General features: G+C 33.1%; 1 protein-coding gene across 3 annotated transcripts; it reads left to right on the top strand.

Annotated features, from left to right (window-relative positions):
- The first annotated feature begins 4,581 nt into the window (after positions 1-4,581).
- On the top strand, positions 4,582-15,058 carry LOC127712378 (uncharacterized). Of its 3 annotated transcripts, none has more exons than XM_052218771.1 (2): positions 4,582-4,765; positions 13,649-15,058. In XM_052218771.1, exon 2 carries the CDS (start codon positions 13,687-13,689, stop codon positions 14,635-14,637), a length of 951 nt encoding a protein of 316 aa, XP_052074731.1. In that variant the 5' UTR covers positions 4,582-4,765; positions 13,649-13,686; the 3' UTR covers positions 14,638-15,058. The 3 variants fall into 3 exon arrangements, with proteins under 3 accessions (XP_052074731.1, XP_052074733.1, XP_052074730.1); XM_052218773.1 differs by lacking the exon at positions 4,582-4,765 and adding an exon at positions 4,779-4,798; XM_052218770.1 differs by lacking the exon at positions 4,582-4,765 and adding an exon at positions 9,985-10,124.
- Positions 15,059-21,452: the final 6,394 nt, after the last annotated feature.

The following is a 21,452-nucleotide window of genomic DNA, read 5'->3' as shown; positions in this document are numbered from 1 at the left end:
TGATATTATCAAAATGCTGGACTTTTTGATCGACAATATATCTGTTGAGTTTGGAGGATTGATCTTTCAACAGACAGTGGTTATTCCAATGGTTACTTATTGTGAACCCCTACTGGCCGATTTGTTTTTGTACTCGTATGAAGCAGAATTCATTCAGAACCTTCTAAAAGATAAAAATAAAAAGCACCTTGCGAAATTCTTTAATATTACTTTCAGATATATTGATGATGTCTTATCACTGGATATCCCATATTTCAACAAGTTCTTTCATTTCATATATCCCAATGAACTTGAATTTAAGGATACTACTGATACTAGATGGACTGTTTCATACCTTGATCTTTTCCTCAAAATTAACACGGACTGACGACTTCACACTAAAATCTGTGATAAACGGGACGATTTTAACTTCCCAATTATAAATTTCCCATTTCTCAGCAGTCACAAACTATCTGCCCTATCGTATGGTGTTTACATATCTCAGTAGATACGTTATGCTCGTGCATGTTAACACTAAAGTAACTATATATACAGGAGTGTGCTCCTTATGCAGAAACTGCTCCAACAGAGTTATGAGCGTTAAAGATTAAAAATGGCCCTCCCATAATTTTATAGACACCACCACGGATTGGTTGATCTATACGATTTGTTGGTGTCTGTGTCTTAACTAACTTACAACTTTTTGTACCACGTCTTTAGATTGTGGTTTACCGACGTCGTCGGCTGGTCTGCTAAGTACCGAACGTGACTAATTCCCGAATGATACTGTTTTGCCGAGTGTGATTTCGCATTGCTATTAGACGTGTCTCGGTATTTATACATCCAACATTCATGTTTTTAGTTATTATGTTTCTTTTGTAAGTCTGGGTATATATTGTGCTATGTCTTATCGTTTGTGGTTTGAATTCAATATTTATTTTTTTATATGTATGTGAAAGTTAAGATAATTAATCAGCTTGCTCATTTATATGATTTATAGTTTAATGCAACTACATGCTCATGATTTAATTTTGATTTTACACAGTTTTGATTTAGAAGAAAACGACACGGTTAGAAAATACAAATAACTACACCATTACTAACACAATTCTATATTAATAGGTTTGTAATGGTTAGAAAATACATAAAATAACACTATTACAAACTTAATCCCAATTTTATATTCTATTTTTAAAGATTTACCTGTGATGTCACTTTTTGTGGCGTTAATATATTCGTGTGACGCACATATCATAATTCTATTGTGGTGTACTGTCGTAAATTAATGAAAGGTGTCCGTTGTTATTCTGTGGTTTACATGTTGTAATGTACTATTATATCATTCATCTATGTATTTCTCTGTCCTAAGTTGTCTTTCGTTTATTTGTACTGTACTCCTGTCACGTAATGTTGTAATTTTAGCGGTATTTTTATTATTGCCATATAAGGTTTAGCTAGCCATGAAACCAGGTTCAACCAACCATTGTTTCCAAATGTCCTGTACCAAGTCAGGAATATGGCAGTTGTTATCAAATAGTCCGTTTCTATGTATGTTGGCCTTTTTTGTAGCAGTTCAGTGTTTCTGTTGTTCCGTTGTTTTCCTCTTATAGTTGATGTGTTTTCCTCGGTTTTGGTTTGGGACCCGGATTTTTTTTCGCTTAATCGATTTATGACTATTGAACAGCAGTATACTACTGCTGTCTTTATTTAAATAAGTAATGAAGGAAAAATTATCCTTATGCTTGTTTGCAGACTTGATCAAAATCCACAAACCAACAGTATTGCCCTTAAGGTAGTATAGGAGGCTTCCGCCATCTTGGATTGTGAAAAAGCATAACACAATAGGTCAAGGGTTAGTACCACCATGGGTTTTACCCTATGAGTCTTTGTTCAATAATATCTTTCAAAAAATGTGCAAAATAGAACTTTGTTTCATATAAAGAATTACTTGGCATGAGTTAAGTTTTATCCTGTTCATTACTACAGTGAAAATTCTACATAACATTTTTTTGTATACAAGATAACAACTATCACTGGAAGTAAACCAATAAAATTCGCATTCCTTTTCTCCTGTTTACAAGCTTAAGTAATCATGTCACCTTAAGTTTCTAAAACACTTTATAGAAACAAAAAATGATGGTGGTTTGAATTACCAAAGATATATGATTATGACTCAGAATTGGTTTATGCAATGAAATGCAGGACTAATTCCCTACATATTGTTCGACCCATTTTTGCATTAAACCGGATGTGACGTACAATGTTTTGTAATTACGCCTCCAGATTTGCAATCGAGTCAGCAAAATGAAGGAAATCAATTTACTAATAACATGTGTGCTTTTATCTTGTAACTTCTAACATTTTAATTTCACAAATACAGACAATAGCTTAGCGTGTTCAGGTAACGCTCTGTTTCATTTGACCTTATGTGATGTGAAAAGTTTTTATCTGTGCAAGGACATCTATCCAAACATGCGTATACCGGGGTTGATTCAATACACTGTGAGTTTAACTTACAAGTTTTAGATTTGATAATGTATAACAAGCGATTTCACTTTATGTTATATCCATGCTTACAGGGAAATAACACGTGACGAAATAATATAAGATATTTGAATGCATATGATATTAGATAGTATTAAATAAATTGAAACGATTGAGAATGGCAAGAACAACAAGAATTAACAAAAAAAATAGAAGCTGAAAACTTATCGATTAAAACCACACAATTAAGATAAACAAAAGAATTCCCTATGACTAGGTGACTGTTCCGTATTTACTATTATTCAAAGATATGATAACACCATCTGTTTTCAAATAAGAAGGGATTCGAGATATACATCTTGAAGGTTGTGGCTAGTGTCACGTAAAAAACGAGTAATGAAAGTTACATTGTTCATGAATAGTGGCCAATCCTCGACACTGAAGATAAGTTATTCTCCGGCTATAAGGAAGATGAGATGGTATCAACGGCTCTTGATCATACAATTTGGATGATACCATACGTTAGTGGTCTGTCGGTCAATATTGCATACATCTCCAAAATCAATGTTTGAAGTATTTCAAGATAAGCGTAGTGAATTAAAATTACTTTTCGTAAAATAGTTTTATAATGTTCTATAATCAGTAAAAGATAATGAGTTGATTAATAGTCGAAACTCTTTGCTGGATGCAAAGAAATCAACATATTTTGGAAACGGATTTGTAGCTACAAGAACACCTGATTGCTAATATAAAGAACTATTACGGCCACTATCTCCAAATGAACGGCCATGTTAAAGCACATAATACTAGTAAAAGATATATCTTTATTTTATGTGGTTCACAGTTCTTGATGTATAGTGCATATAGTGGTCTGGTGAAATCTACTGCAGTCACAGTGAACCTCCCGTCTGTCTTTTGGTAACGACGAAGGGTCTGGTATAAACCTCACAAGTAACACTGTCATGGACCAAATTATATAGACACGAAATTGATTCTTGATCTACGTTCTATCGCAGTCACAGTAATATACAGATATTAGTTTTAAGGGTTTCATTATACTTGCACTTAAAATTAGTTGACTCTTGTTCCTATTACGAAGTCAGTATAATGCTTGCGATCACATTTTCTACATCTAAATTGTGAACTGGATTCCGAAACTTTATGATTCGAAAGCATTTGATACATACCGTGGGTTCATTTATTTTCGTGTGTACCAATTTTCGTGGATATAGGAAAACTAACATATTTGTGGATATCAAATTTTCTTGGTTTTGCCGAAGTCTGCATAGAAGCCTATAGAAAATGTGACCTACGTTGCACATTTAATTTCGTGGTTCACCTTGTATCCACGAAATCCACGAAAATTTGTATCCAACGAATAATAATGAATCAACAGTACCTATTTCTGTTCAATTATAGTTAAGAGTCTCTCATTGTGTACAAAATTGATACAAACAGGTTTTTAAATCACTAAACACTATTCCATCTGTTTTTGTCAAAGGAAGGAACGCAAAATGTCGCTAGGGCAGTAATATTGTGCATTTGAAATCAGGAAACTGATACCTAATATTAATATCCTAATTTATGCTGAATTATAAATTATTTTATTCCAGTATCCAAAAATTCAGAATCGGGATCAAATAACATACCCCCTCTTTTAATTAAAGAACGTGGAGGATCCCCTATAAAAAAAAGGAATTTTTTGTCATTTAATAGAATAAACGGTATATATTGCAGCCTAAAAAATGGAGGAAAATACTGTTTCTGTCTAAATGTTCAAGATAGAAAGTTGTATAATAAAACCAAAGTGCCAACAACACACGAATTTAGATGTTGAAGTACTTTGAATATTGCATTTTAATCAAGGGAGATCAGGGAAGATAATGACCTGACATAAGTCATTATTTATTGCCTTGAAGCACATTTCATATAAAGTTGATATCGTCCAGATAGTTTCTTCAAAAGAATGACATGTCGTTCTTAAAGGAAATAACTCCATATAGGTAAATAAGAAGAAAGCTCACCCCATTGTATTCCGTAAACACTATATTATTTCAACAGTAGTCAAGTTACAACATTATGCATATTCATACATGTACACTTACATTTTGACAAATACAACCAGTTAGTGTGCATTTAATTTAAAAAGAACCAGTCAACTGAATAGTTGTTATTAAAAACGTCAGAGCAAAGTACTTATTGAAAGGAATGAATGAATATGGATATACAATTATGACGATCGAGGTTACATAATTAATTAAAAATTTGATGCAAATGGGGACTGAATATAAACTTTTGTAAGGTAAGCTACGGACTAATTGAAGAAGAGTTGTTGGTAAGTCTGGGTGTGTGTTTGTGTAAGAGAAGGATACAGATCATATCAAACTAAGTAAGACATCAAGTGACTCTATTGACGTGACCAGCCGTCACATTTACTTAATAAGTCCCTTAGAGACTGTACATGCCCTTAAAACATCGATTTAGAAATTATAATTTGCCTCTTGTCGGGATTTTTCAAAATGGCGGATGTGCAATTTAGGATGTTTATATTTCAGTTTAATGTGCCGTTTTCATTATTTAAATGGAAAAACATGCATTTTTCTTACCATGTTTATTCTTATAGTGGCTGTTTATATACGAAACAGACGTCTGGCGTACAAAGTGCAATCTTGGTATCTATGATAAGTTTATTCGATGCAAAATTACATACATACATATTATAACATCTGTGTTAAAATGCACAAGGTAATGACAGCCGATAAGCCTGACAAATTATAACTTGTATGCCAGTTTACAAACAGGTGAATGAAAATTTACACTACACAATTATTCATGTATACACAGGGAACATCCCAAATTAAATTACCAATATTGTATAAAACAAACATGTACAAATTTATTTCCACAGTTTTATACAAATGCAAGTTGAACATATTTTGCCGCAGAATAATTCTTTCAAATATCAAATTGACTGTACTATCAAAACTATACTTAATTAAATATTATTGTTTAAAAAAAGGACGAAAAAAGTTATCCATAAACATATGTTTTCATAGATATATCAATGATAAATAACATCAATTTTTTCTTTAAGTAAATTAAAAGATATAGTACCTTTTTGTCCCTTGAGCTAAGAAATCGTATTATGATACATTTACCACTCTATCCTTCAGATATTCATAGAAAATACTCTGTCGAATAGCAGTATTTATATTTTTTTCAGTCTTATATAATGTGTAGGAAAATATTATTTTGGGTTAAAGGTTGCATTTCTGTAAATATAGACAATGCAATTTCCCATAGGAACTCCCTTTACGGCTAAAACTGTGACACTTTTACTATGAAGTTTCGTGAAAAATTATATCCTAGAATGGAAAGTTGATATGCAATATTATTTTATTCAAAACATAGGGTTGTGCGGCATATTTTCAACATTTATATGCCCTGAACTTCTAATAGTTTAAACTTATACTTAAGTTCTGTACTACCCTACCTTCACTTTAGGTGACCCTCAGAATTCAAAATTCCCTGCAACCATGTGTAAATATACTAGTAACATTCCCAAGTTACGTGTCTATGAGATGAACCATAGAGATCAAATCTGGGAACCAGTGCGTAAACAAAAAAAAAATCTATGAATATTATCTATCTCCCCAAAAGAGGCGTGGTTTGTGAAACAGCTGTATTTACAAAGTGCAACCCATAGTACCAATCTTGTATAACAACTCCAGTTTCCATTGCACGTCAAAACATGGAGTGAAATAAAAAAAAGTCCATTTTTTCTGATTTTGTTTTCTGGACTCCTTTTTTTTCTGTTTGATTAAAAGTTTATGCTGAATTAAAACATACATTTAGATTTGAAAATAATATTGCATCTTTTGTGGGATATCAAACCAGGAAAGTGGAAGGATATCATGTTTACTGGAAGTGGTGCGGCCTAGTAAAAACAGCAAACAGAACGTAGAAAAAAAGTTTTGACCTAAGATTTTTATTCTTCGTTGCAGGAGGCACTTGTTTTCTCCATTAAATCACACTTTCACATTACTACATGCATGATATGTACATGAACAAAATTCTATGTTGCATTTCATTTAAAAAAAAATCCGAAGATCGGCTGTTTTGCATGTAAGCTTACCGATCAGACAATTACAAGAATGCAACCTTAAGCTTTTGCTCATACATATTTGGACTAAAACTATGCGTGCAATGGCCATTTAAGGGCAAACATTACGACATCTTTATGACGTCATAGTGACATAACAAGCGACCCATCTGCACTATTAACCTATTCATTTATCATTCAGACCAAGATAGTTTAAAAAGTTTTGATTAAAGTGACCTTTTTCAGCAATGTGAGGGACCATATTTTCTGTGTGGCTCTTATCATACCTTTATAGTGGCTCTAATCATACCTTCTCCTTTGTAATATGAATAAACACAGTACACCCGAGAGTGTAATGGTGTGTGGGCGTGTTTTTCAATGTATTATACATGCTTTGTCTTGCAAGCTGTACATTTTCTATTTAAACTATAAATTACGCTAAGATCTCCTGCATGTCGTATGAGGGGTTTAAAACTTTATATTTGTAAAACATATATATAGATATATATAATTGTTGCTATTATTAGATACTTTATATAATATAATGTTCTCCCTGTTTCTATCAACGTGTTCAACTCGTCCTAGAATTACATATCACGGCTTTGTTACGTCAAATACGTTGACCCAGCCTAAATAATTTTGACCCGACCTTAATAACTTTGACCCGGACATATCATCGACGTCATGATGAATAAACCGACGTTTGCTTCGAACTCATAAAAACCCAATTGTTTCCATCATGTAAAATACACAAATATAATCCAATAAATCGATTATCAGATTTTCAACATATTCATATTGTAAAATATCAGATGGTCGACACAATATGAACCATTTTGAATTCGTTCGACATGTTCACTTGACAAAACCTTTATCTTTTTAACTCGATGCAAATATTTTACAATATCAATATGCAGACAACCTGATAACCTGTACGTATCAGATTATAAGTATATGTAGAACATAAAAAATGAAAACAACACGTTATAAACTTCATGGGTCCGAAAAGTTTTTCTTGATTTACCTATACCATGAATACTTAAAGTAGAACATTTAAAAGTCGAGGATGTATAAAAATATTTGAAAAGCTATATGACCAAAAAGTACTACAAAAACAACCAAATTCATTTTAGGTCAACTTTGCCTGAAGGAGTTGAAACCTTAGTTTCATGTTATTTTCAAAATTTTAGAAATGTTTGTTATAAACCATGTTATGTCACCGCAGTACTGTATACTGAGCTGATAATACGCTCGAGGACTGATAGTCCACCAGCAGAGGTATCAACTCAGTACTGTAAAACATGAAAAACATCACGTTATTAATTTCATGTGTCCAAAGCGTTTTTCTGGATTTACCTTCATCAGGAACGCTCAAAGCCAAATATAAGAAAGTCGAATATGCTATAAATCATGTCATTACCCGCAGCACTGACTACTTAGTATACATATATATATATATATATATATATATATATATATATATATATATATATATATATATAATAAGTACGTCTGAACCAGTGACGACTCTACAACAGATTTTATCCATCGGATCACCAGCAGTGATGGTGATACAAGGCTGAAAATACATTATGTATACTAAATATATAATTCGTCTAAACAACAGCTCAACAATGTTAGATCTGTAAATTTGCGGAGGCAAATTTTTTGTTTCATCCCTGGCCTGGATTCGAACTCATGCTACTGAGATATCGTGGCACCAAATCGCCTTGCACTATGCCCGACTATAGAGCCTAGATGGTCGAGTGGTCTAGCGCATATATATATATATATATATATACGTCTAAAAAAGTGTACAACAACACCAAAACAATGATAAAAAAAATATGAAACAAAAAATACAAAATTCAATAAATATTTCGGATAACAAATATCTTTCATCAGTTTGAGCAGCCTGGTATAAAATGGCGTCACTAGCTATGATAATTTTCAAAAATCTTGACCATCATACAAATTAAACACCGAACAACGTTTGTAGAAATTTAAAGTTACAATTCAATGATCTTGAAATCATCCAAATTAATTAAAAACAAAAGATGGAAAGTTTAGAGTTTTATTATTCTATAATCTTGTGAACTAGATATAAATTAAGTATTTACAACCGGCGGGAGTGCGAAGTTATATACTAAGTATTTCAAAATGAATTAACACATCTAGTACTGCTTGATTTTAACTACCTCTTTTCGTTGATCCCATTTGGTGCTAACGTTCAACTTTCGTGTCCAAAATCTTTCCCGAGTGACTCGCTCCTCTCTGGACCATGAAGTGTTGTGGTCAATGATAATGATAGTCAGTCGGTTCAGATCTGCCTTAGAGTGACCAGCCTTTATCGATGTATTTTCGTTTGTAGCCCATTTTTGTTAGGTAGCCGCGAAGTTCTTGTAATCGCTTTGTCACAGTATTATTGGTGGAGCAAATCCGCTTTATCCTAATGACCTGACTGTAAGGAATGCTCCTGGTACAGTGTTTAAACAGGGGCTACAAAAGAAAATACATCGATAAAGGCTTCTCTCGTGCTAACAACATCAGCCGAGGCGAATTTTTACAGTATAAAGAGAACAAAAGTCAACAAAAGAGTTCCGTTTGTGTTGACTAATCATCCTCAATTTGATAAATTGTCACACCTTATCCGCGAAAACTGGAAAGATATCGAAAAAAATCCTAAATTTTCCAAGATCTTTCCCGAGCCACCCGTACTGGCTTTCCGTAGGCCTAAAAGCCTTAAAGATGTGTTGGTGAGAGCTTATTTATCATCCAAACCAGGCTCTTCGTCAGCAGGCTCTTGTAAGGGTTGTGGGAACAAACGATGTCTGACTAGCAAGCAAATACTGCACACCCAGACTTTCAAAAGTCACTCGACTGATACGACATACACCATATTTTGCAATGTTAATTGTAAAAGTACAAAATCTGTGTATCTTCTTCAGTGTAAATGTGGCAAACAGTATATTGGCAAGTCAGAACAACCATTTCACAAACGTATGAATGGCCATCGTAGTGACTATATAGATATAGGAAGATGTGGTATGAGTGCCAATGAGACAACTCTCCATACAAGTTACAATTTATAAAAGTAAACCATTATAGGTCAAGGTACGGCCTTCAACACGGAGCATTGGCTCACACCGAACAGCAAGCTATAAAGGGCCTCAAAAAATTACTAGTGTAAAACCATTCAAACGGAAAAACCAACGGTCTAATCTTTATAAAAATGAGAAACGAGAAACACGTATGAACCACATAAACAGACGACAACTACTGTAATCAGATTCCTGACTTAGGACAGGTGCAAACATTTGCAGCGGGATTAAACGTTTTAATGGTACCAAACCTTCTCCCTTTTCTGAAACACTGTAAGCCAGACCTCCCTCTCAGTCGACATTTGAGATCCCCTGATCACTCTAAGGCAGATCTGAACCGACTGACTATCACTATCATTGACCACAACACTTCATGGTCCAGAGAGGAGAGAGTCACTCGGGAAAGATTTTGGATACGAAAGTTGAACGTTAGCACCAAATGGGATCAACGAAAAGAGGTAGTTAAAATCAAGCAGTACTAGATGTGTTAATTCATTTTGAAATATATAACTACGCACTCCCGCCGGTTGTAAATATTTAATTTATATCTAGTTCACAAGATTATAGAATACTAAAACTATAAACTTTCCATCTTTTGTTTTTAATTAATTTGGATGATTTCAAGATTATTGAATTGTAACTTTAAATTTCTACAAACGTTGTTCGGCGTTTAATTTGCATGATGGTCAAGATTTTTGAAAATTATCATAGCTAGTGACGCCATTTTACACCAAGCTGCTCAAACTGATGAAGGATATTTGTTATCCGAAATATTTATTGAATTTTGTATTTTTCGCTTCATATTTTTTTTATCATTGTTTTGGTGTTGTTGTACACTTTTTTAGACGTATATTTTATTTATTTACTGTGTACAGTATCGTTCTCCATAACGACCCGACACCCTCGTAAGAATGATTGTTGACTACTATCAAGACGTTTTACATATATATATATACATATATACAAGTCTAAATTGAAAACAACGTTCAAACCTATGATTGCGTTGGATAAAAACCGCAATTTTTATACGTGTGCATGCAAAACAAATTTCTTGTTAGAGGGGTCTTAATACAGCACAAACAACATTTTCCAAAAGACCAAAAAAGTGAAAAAGTATATTTTAACAAAACGCATTTGACTAACAGGTCGAACAACAAATGTTCTTAAACCCTGCGGACTGCCATTGGCGATTGCCAAATATATATATAATCTTCTTATTTGAGCAGTTCCGTTTTTGCTTTTATAAAGATGTTTAATAATTTATTCAATTGAGTGAAAAAAGTAAAAATGAGAATGAATTCAATTATTTTGTTTTTATGACTGACAAATTAATTTCGGTCCAATACCAATCAAATTCAAACAAATAGTTCTCTAAAATAGCATCTTCAAAATAGTTAATTTGTGTTTACTGATAACTTACTTGCAACGTATGACAGACATGTTTCAACATACATTTGATATTCTTTTGTGCTCTTCTTCTCGGCAATTTTATTTCTTTACTCCTAGATGGCACAATTTGGAGAGGAAAATAATTGTTTAAAAGAAAAAAAAGAAGCTAATATCACCGTACAATTTCATTTTTTGTAACAAAAATTATGTCGTCTCACTTATCTCTATATTGACGCACGCATCTATACAATTGGACCTACAAGAGCCAATTATAAAAGACTTCAAACTAGTAAACATGGTAAAGACATCTTCATCACTTAAAACATGTTGTTCAATTATTTCGTCGTTAACAGCAAATTTTTAACAAAGAAAAAGTGGATAGAATGTGAAAAGTTTTTAAATTTTCAACCTGACATTAATAAGAGACTAATCAGATGCACCGGTAATAGCAGAGTAAAAATGTAGTTCATATGCCAGCTTTTCGTATATATTTGTATCTTCCATTTTGTGTTTTGAAATGCACTCTTAAAGAAATTCCATTTTTCAGAACCCCTCCAGTAAGCATTTGGACACTATTTTTTTTATCAAAATATAGCATTTGTTTTTTTTTATTTATACATGGTTCCCAACTTTTATTGGTAAAAGGGATATAATATAACGACATTTTTACATACCTAATAACAAAAAAATCTGATTTCTCAAAAGAACCCAAAATGTAATAAAACGCATATTTAGGGAACCGAACTTAAACGAAGAAACATTCTCCTTTTGCTTACACGTATAGTCACTATTCTTTATAGTTGATTCTTCCTTTTTATCCTATCACTCTTACTGTTTCCGAAATTCATAACTTGTAAGGATAAATATTGATTTGAAGATTTTGTTTTTCTGCCCTGTAAGTTCAAAACCTGATTCAATTCTTTTTGAATTCCTGCACATAATGCTATACTGCTGCAAGTTGGGTGATGGTAAGATGATAGTGCAAATCATGTGTTGCGCATACTTAGTAACACTCATTACCATTTTTATAAGTTATTTCGAATTTATTCAATACCAGAGGAGACAAATCTGAATTAAAAAAAAAGTTTTTCATGTGATTATTTAAATTTAATACTGAAGACAAAGAATACCGTTTCCAAATAAAGTATGGTATCAACTGTGAATATCTATCGTTACTTTTGTATAATAAAAAAAAATATTGCGCTAGATGAACGTTTCTGATGTTGCACACAATAAAAAGGCTAAAAACGACGGCATTGGACGTTGCTGCATAAAAAAAACCTCATCGTAGATACAAGGTTTTTTTTTAAAGTTTTGCACGCCAGACGCGCGTTTCAAAATTATTTTTTCAATTGTTATTTTTTTATTGCTATCATTCAAAATTTCCCAAACAATAAGATTTTCGATTATTTTTTGTTTGTTTGCATGATGTCACAGTTTCTTTGATACGTACTATCACATTAAAACCTGTCGTGTCACGTTGCGAACTCCTTCAAAAAACTCTTTGAAGGGTCCGTAGGTGTCCTGTTGCAACGCAAACTTTCTGTCTCTATCCAATTTATTCTCATTTTCCTGTGGCAGTTTAAACTTCCAAACCTTTATCCAGTACGACCGTTATTACAGGAACTATCTTTTGTATTTACCGTTAATTTGTTCTCGTCCTGAACATCCATGAAATATTTTCCACTGGACGTTACGCAATCAAAAACCAATAGTAAATAGTAATAGAAGAGCGTTCCATACTGGAAAGATTTCTTCAATTATTATTATAAAATAAACTTTTTTTGAATGAATATTAAATCAATCATTGTTGTTTTATTGATAACATTTGCAAAAGACCTAACGTCACAGTACCCAAATTGCAATATGTACCCAAATTGTACCCATTTAGCAAAAATAGCAGCGGAAGTCTTACAAGTTTTCTTAGATAATTAACAATTTGTATTTTTATAATTTGACATTATGCACGGCTTTCAACATAGCTAAATACATTTAAATATACACAAAACGTTCACAGTGTATATCAACAGATGAAGTATTTGCTCCAAAAAGTAAAATCTTCGGAAACGTCGCCATGCGACGTCCACAAAAAAGTCAACTTTTAAAAATAAGAAATTAAAATATGTAACAGGCTTCCATTTCTTAAAAATAGAATAGTAGACACGGACTATTGTAAAATTGTTCTCAATATTTGAAGATATAAAACAAAACATCAGCTATTCGATTTTAACGGACGTGAATTTAAGCATGGATGGAAGTCGGTTCAAACTCATTTTTCTATGAATAAATATGGATTCAAAATTAAATTGTTGGGACTATATAGTAAATAAGGATACATCTACAAAATAAACACAGAACAGAAAAATTTGTCTGGATTATAAAAAAAACATAGGTGAAAAAACTGTCAAAATAGGTGCAATTTGGTTACCCTCACGTTAAAGCTTTGCAGACGAAAAATATAATGACGCATGAGAAAACAATTTTCGTACTCACTCTTTTTTTTTAATTCTGAAAACACACATCGGCCTGTTATTTTAAATCTCTGTGTTTATGTAATAAGTCTGCTTTTTACGTAAATTTCATTCTATTCCAGTGCCTTACATCAATATTTGTGCAACATTACACCAAAGAATGGAAGAGTTATTAAAAGCGTTTCATATCATGGGTGAGGAAGTTCGACAAGGCCATGATCCAGCTTGTGTGTACAAAAGTGATCTGTTTAATTTTTCAAATTCTACAGTATCCGCCTTTCCGAACTCTCCTACCGCTATGAAATACAAGACAGCTTTCAGTATGTTTCGTAAAGCAAAGTCAGTGCTATGTCGATATGCAAAATCAAAGATTGAAACAGACAATGACTGTGATTTCTTGGAACCAGCTTTCCATGGCTATGCTAAGGCAGAGATGTGTGAAAACCATTTGTATGATACAAATAGGCCCCCTGAAAACACATATGACCTCATTGGTCAATACCTTAAACAGAGACCGGATGACATACTATCGGAATATTTTAAAAATATTTTAGAACAAAACAGGAATGAATTACTTGTATCCAAATTTGAAAGTTTACAAATGTCCATTCGCACAAAGGAAATACTTGCGGCAAAAGTAAGAAGAGCCAGTGCTCACTCCGATATAAAACGTCAAATTCTTGCTACTTTGTATAATAGATTAGGTTCGTTATACACTATCACACAGCAAAGAATTCGTGCAATCGATTCTTTCCAAAAATCATATGATATTGACAATGATCAACATGATTCTCTTTTTGGCATTGCATATAGTGACCGTTATAAGCATCCAGAAAAGGCTTTACAATTGATTAATAAGTACTTAGATGCTGCACCAGAATGTCATAAGAAGTATTATGATGCATATTATACCCTAGCAGAGATTTATATCTTTTTTTATAGAAACAAAGCAAAAGCTGAAGAATATTACCGCAAGGGGTTAAAAGCTGAAGATAAACAGTTGCCGTTTATAATGCATGAAGACACAACTTCTAAACGTTTAGCAAAGCAGTTAATCGAGCTTCCATATATAACCGATGAGTTAGTAGAGCTCCTTTACAGTGCAATATGATTTAGAAAAAAAAAGTAACGAACGTGTGTGCTTTCTGTCCCGTTTATAAAATTAAAATTGTAAAGTAGAATACTAGAATATAAATCGTTTTTTCCATGACTGTAATAAAAATACCACTGTATATATTGTCAAGGATACACAACCAGTATAACATGTCTCTTAGGAAGCACTTGCCTCTTAGATCTAGCCTCATACATTTACAGATGTATTTTCTATATTTGGAAGACGTGTTTATTCAGCATACAATCGGTGTTCCTTGGGGAATCAACTATCATGCTATGATCCGTTGTTGTAGATGTAATACAGGAGCTCCTCGTTTCGCTATATCTATGATGTTTTCTCACTTTATAATTTAAATTTTGGTTAAAAGGTTTTACGCGTTTTTCTGTCGAACTTGAAATAAAGAATACAGTTAAGTCTTCATTATATCTTGCCTCGAATCTTTAATTTGACAATAAGGGTAAGTTACGAACAGACGACAGAAGAGAGTTTCCAGCTTTCTAATTGTGAAATTTGTTCTAACCATTAGTTTTATGATGGATGTAGAGCTGTACCTGCTACCTTTCGGAGCATCAAACCTGTTTTTGTAGGATCGTGTTGCTCCGTAGTTCATATGTTACACTAACTTTTAAGGTTTCATAAGTGGCAAGGCACTTTCAATCTGTATCCAATATACCCCGTTTTCAAGTGGCAGTTTTAATTTCCCGACCTTTATCCCGGACGACCTTTATTACTGGAACTACATATTGTATTTATTGTTTGTAATTTGTTCTCGTCCAGAACATGCATGTTTTTCTTCTAGTCACAGAACTGCGGTTCAACATTTATTTGCAACTAATGACGTCTAATGACAACTAAATCTAATAATTCTATTAAGAAGTTAGTATCCGAGATATAACCAAAAAGAATTTTAGCCACTTGGCTAACAGTGTAGGTGACAATAAGCCAACAAAACCCGAAGGACATTTAAACCTGGTAAATTGTATTAGAAGAAGGTTCCATATCAAAAATATTTCTGCTATTATTATAATAAAATAAACTGTTTCTATACTCTTTTTTTGTATAAAGATAAGGAGATGTCGTATGATTGCCAATGAGACAACCACCCACCGAAGTTCAAATGAATTGGATGTAAGCAGTTAAAGGCAACCATACGGCCTTCAAAAATGAAAAAAATCCATATCGTATAGTAGGTTATAAAAGATCCTGACATAAAAAATAAGAAACTATTCAATTGATAAAAACTAAAGGCCTAACTTATAACAAAATAATTTACGAAAAACAATATGACAGACACGAACCAACGACAACCACTAAACTACAGAATCCTGTCTTGGAACAGGCACATGAAAAATGTGGCGGCGTTAACAATGTTTGTGCGTGCTCAACCCTCCCTCTAACCTAGGACAGTGGTGTAACAGTACAGCATAAGAACAAACTATAAAAATCAGTTTTGAAACAGCATATCTGGTATCTTTCGCCCCTCTTTTACAGATCAGCCTGTTACTTTAAATCCATGTGGCTATGTTATTAGTCTGCTTGATACTTAAATTGCATTTTATTTCAGTGCCTGACATCAATATGTGTGCAATATAACACTACAAAATGGAAGAGTTATTACAAGTGTTAGATTCAATGGATGATGAAGTTCGACGAGGCCATGATCCAGCTGGTGTGTACAATAGTGTTCATTTTGCTTTCACCAAATCTACCTTATCTGCCTTTCCAAACTCTCCTAGCGCTATGAAATACAAGACTGCTTTTGATATGTTTTCTAAAGCACAGTCAATACTATGCCGCTATTCAAAAGCAAAGGTTGAAACAGACATTGACTGTGATTTCTTGGAACCAACTTTCCATGGCTATGCTAGGGCAGAGATGTGCGAAAATCATTTGTATGATACCAACAAGCCTCCTATTAATACATACGACCTTGTAGGTCAGTACCTTAAACAGAGACCGGATGATATATTAGCGGAATATTTTTAAAATAATTTAGAACATAAGAGGAATGAATTACTAGTATCAAAATTTAAATGTTTACAAATGTCCATTCTTACAAAGGAAATACTTGCTGCAAAAGTAAACAAAGCCTGTACTAACTCCGATATAAAACGTCAAATTCTTGCTACTTTGTATAATAGATTAGGTTCGTTATATATTATCATACGCCAGACAATTCGTGCAGTCGATTCATTCAAAAATCATATGATATTGACAACAATTATTATGATTCCCTTTATAACATTGCACATCGTGACCAGTCTGACCATCCAGATAAGGCTTTAAAATTGTTTCATAAGTATTTAAGTGCTGTACCAGAATGTGATAAGAAGTATTGTGACGCATATTATGCCATGGCAGATATTTATATTTCTTCTTTTAGAAATATAGCAAAAGCTAAGGAATGTTACCAGAAGGGGTTAAATTCTGAAGATAAACAATTGCCGTTTATAATCCGTGATGAGACGGAATCTAAACGTTGTGCACAGTTCTTAATCGAACATTTTGTATGACTGTGATAAATTAACAGCATGTACAGTGCAAGATATTTTAGGAAAAAAGTAACGAACGTTTAAACTAAATCCACATGTATATATACGTTATAAAGATGAGTATGAAATGTACACATCTCTATTTAAGTCAATTTAAGTGTTTCCAATTGCAGGAGGTCAGTTTGCTTCTGTATTTTTAGCTCTGTTTTCTGTTCAATAACTACACTTATGCTACTTCCGGTGTTATATGGGTATTCAGTGATATAGCATCGGGTTCCTTTCAATGCTTGTCTACACCATGTTCATAAATCTGTACGTTCTTTGCAGTCACTACGATGTCTAGTAGGCTATTCTAAACTTCCATTACTCGGTTAGTAAAGTAGTATTTCTTTATGTCTGGTCTGCTTTTGTTTTTTAACCAACTTCATCGAGTTGCCTCTTGTTGTCGAGCGTGTCTTACGCGTGAATGAGCCTTCTGTTGTTTATCTTGAAAGTCTCTGTCATGTCGCCTCTAAGCCATCGAAATTTCAATGTAAGAATTTTCAGAGTTTTCAATCGATCGTTCTTCGTATGACAGATCTGTGAGATTAGGTAACATTTTTATTGCTCCATTTTGCATTGTTGGACGTTTTCAATTGTCTCGATATCTTTCTTTTTATATGGGTTCCACATTCACACACTACTAGCATATTCAAGATGAGGACGGGCTAATGCCTTAAATAGTAGACAGAAGATTTTATAATCTAAACACTAAAATGTTCATCTGATAATTCGATTTAGCTGGTTTGCTTTGTTGACTTGTGTCTGTATATGATTGTCAAATTTCAGTTTGAAATATATAGTCACCGTCAAAACTATCCTAATTGAACTGTTTCTAACGTAACTTCAGATCCATTATATGTAGACAATTTATATTTTCTCTTTTGCCGAGAAGTGGATTTAGTAGAAATTGGTAATACTTTGCATGTGTCCGGTGGAAACGTAATAGCCATTTGTCACTCCACTTCATAATATTATTCATGCCATTTTGCATTATGGTGTTGTAAATACTGCTGATTATATATCTTTATAATTTTGTGTCGTCTGCAAACATGAAGACATCTTACATGTACATTCATTATCATATTATTTTAATTTTGTTTGAGAATTTCATTTAGAACCTCTGTTAATAAAACTGTGCGGTAAAGTTATATATGTATATGCATTTGTTGCAATTGTTAAATAAATATGTTATAGGGATTTCATGCTTTAGAGGCAGTGAAATGTAATGCTTAACACTGGTATGTAACAAACCATGGCCACTGGTTATGGTTAGGGGCATCCTTATGGCAATGTTTATCAAAAATGGAAATATCAAGATCCTCTCTATAAAATTCTTCCCATTCATTACTCATCATCTGACAATGTATTTGAATGTACAAGTAAATCAAAAATATAAACGGCTTTATATACATAGACTGAGAGTTGAATATAGCAAAATCATTTCTGTATGAGTTGTACTTCCTCCCATATGACTGTACATGGAAGATTTATAATGCTAAATTGAACAAGTTAATGTCAAAATTGCGTGTTTTCTTTGAAAACACGTTTTTCTGAACAAGGGTTTTTCATTTTATTCTAGTTCTTCCTTAATTGGCCTCACATAGAGATTGCAAACCATGTCAGTTGCGTTGTTTCGTTTTATCTCATATCCGAAATAGGTGTTTTGAAAAAAAAAGTGTTGATCAATCATTTATAACTTGGGCGATATAGAGCTTGATACATGACATGGACACTTGTTAATCATTGACTACACTACAGCCATCCCTGCAATGCTTTTTTCATAAGAGATATTAAATTTTCAATAGTAAATATAAAATGCAGTCCTTATTGTTAAATAAAATCACATTTCCCCAACTGTTGAAAGCTCTATAAACTGATATAAGTTTTTTGTCACTTTTGCAAAGAACTGTGAAATAGCTTTATAGCACGTATATATAAACTTAACAATTAACAATTATTGTCAATTCCAAGAGCATCAGGATGTATTTTGGGTGTTGCAACTACCAAGTATATGTCAACTTAAAATCAAAATTCCATTTATGTATCTGATAAATAAAGGCAACAGTAGTATACCGCTGTTCAAAAGTCATAAATCGATTAAGAGAAGACAAATCCGGGTTACAAACTAAAACCGAGGGCAACATATCAACTTTAAGAGGAAAACAACGGAACAACAGAAACACTAAACTGCAACAAAAAAAAACAAAAAAACGCCAACATACATAGAAACGGACTATTTGATAACAACTGCCATATTCCTGAAAAAAAACATAAATGGGTTTGGTGAATTAGTGATAAGTTTTTCAGATGGAATATGTATTACAGTAACATACATATTTGTAATGAAGAAATGGCAATCAAATCAAATTGACATGAATTCAATATCTCTCATTAAATACATGTACATGTAATTGAACAACCTACATCAAATGTAAACATAGAAGGGATTTCTTATCATAAGTAGGGAATTATATAAATGAGTAAAGACTGTACAAAATTTGAAGAATTGCCTGAAGGAGGAAATGAAATGAATACTAAAACTGATATTAAGATGTGATATTATCTTCATTATCATCGAATTTATGCTTAAATGAGCAACACGACGGGTCCAACATGTGGAACAGGATCTACTTACCCTTCCGGAGCATATGTGATCATCCCCGGTTATATATGGGGTTCGTATTGCTCAATCTTGAGATTTTAATGTTGTTTTTTGTAGACTGTTGTCTGTCTTTTCGTCTTTTTTTGCCGTGATGTTTTAAGTTTGTCTTCGGCTAAATCTGAGTTTAAATATCCTTAGTGCGTCATAATTTTCTTTTCATTCTTGGGAAATTTCATCTTTAGGGAATAAAAAGACCTGCCTCTGCTCAAATGGCTTCATTCTGTCTTTAATTTATGATAAATCAGATGTTAAAATGTGTGCACTGGAGTCATGTCAAAGAGAACAAATCCTGACATGCCCACTAACACCATTATTTGTAACCAAATATAACGTAAGTATGCACTAATTAAGGATTTGTTTTGGAGGTTAACATACATATTTTAATATGTTTCATATGCTGCATTTCTGTGTTATTTTAAGGAAAGTAAACAACCAATAATTACATTTGTTATTTGAAACCTGGACTGAGAAACATACTTGAGGCATGGAAACGGAAATTAAATCACAAAAAATAGAAACGATTTATTCATCTCAATTACACGTAAATAGTAGTTTCCTTTTGACAAATTTGTTGTGTTTCTGATCTATTTTGGTCAAGAGCAGAATATTAAAAAAAGGAAACAATTCTTTAGTGTCCTTTGTAGTGTAATTTGTATTGAAATTGCACATGTATGTACACAACAATTATATCGGTTATATCAATATTTGTCCAATTTTAAATGCGAAATAATAACACTTACTTCACATAAATATAAGCAATAGGGACACGGAGCACGGTGAAAATGTCACATAACATGCAGGCTGGTGTTTTCATATTTTTGTTATTTTAAGTTTTAAAATCCGCCAAAAAATACATGAAACTTACATTGTGACGTCGACAATAGTCTTGACGTTACACCTGCTAAATTTGAATGGTCAAAATTTCGAAATGGCGGAGAAATGTTGATTTGAAGCATTGAATCCAGGATCGGCATCACTGAAAAAGAGGAAATTTACGGAAAAGGTGGAGCAGCGGGCGGTTATAAATTTTTGTGTAGACATCGGAAAACGCCAACAGAAACACACAAATTCTTAGAACAGTCTGAGAAACATAGCAAAGTTAGTCGTTCATTGGTATTCAAGTGGCGCAATAGGTTTGGGGGCGGAAGAGACAATTTGGAAGACGATGAGCGGGAAGGTAGGCCATCTTTCAGGGAATCAGATGCGATAAAAGATGAAGTTCTGAACGTTATCAACAGTGACCGGCTACTAACAGTTCGCGAAGTTGCAGACAAATGTGACATTTCTAAGACTACAGCGCACCACATTTTAGCAAATGATTTAAATATGAATCGAGTATGTGCTAGATGGGTACCGCGACTTCCTACAGCAGAACATTTAACAAAAAGAATGGAATTGTCAAATCAATTTATTAAAAAAATTTCTCGTGGTGGCATACAATTATAACCGACGAAAGCTGGTTTCATTACTACGATCCGGAAACTAAACAACAGTCAAGTCAGTAGAAAAACTGTAACTCACCGCCACCAAAGAAGGCAAAGATAACCAAATCAATGGGAAAGAATATGTTCATTCTCATCATGGACCGAAAAGGAATGTTACTGACACAAACTGTA

Source organism: Mytilus californianus, unplaced genomic scaffold (assembly GCF_021869535.1).
Source record: "Mytilus californianus isolate M0D057914Y unplaced genomic scaffold, xbMytCali1.0.p SCAF_8, whole genome shotgun sequence".
In the NCBI taxonomy this organism is placed as follows: Eukaryota; Metazoa; Mollusca; class Bivalvia; order Mytilida; family Mytilidae; genus Mytilus; species Mytilus californianus.
This window is presented reverse-complemented; position numbering and strand designations above follow the sequence as displayed.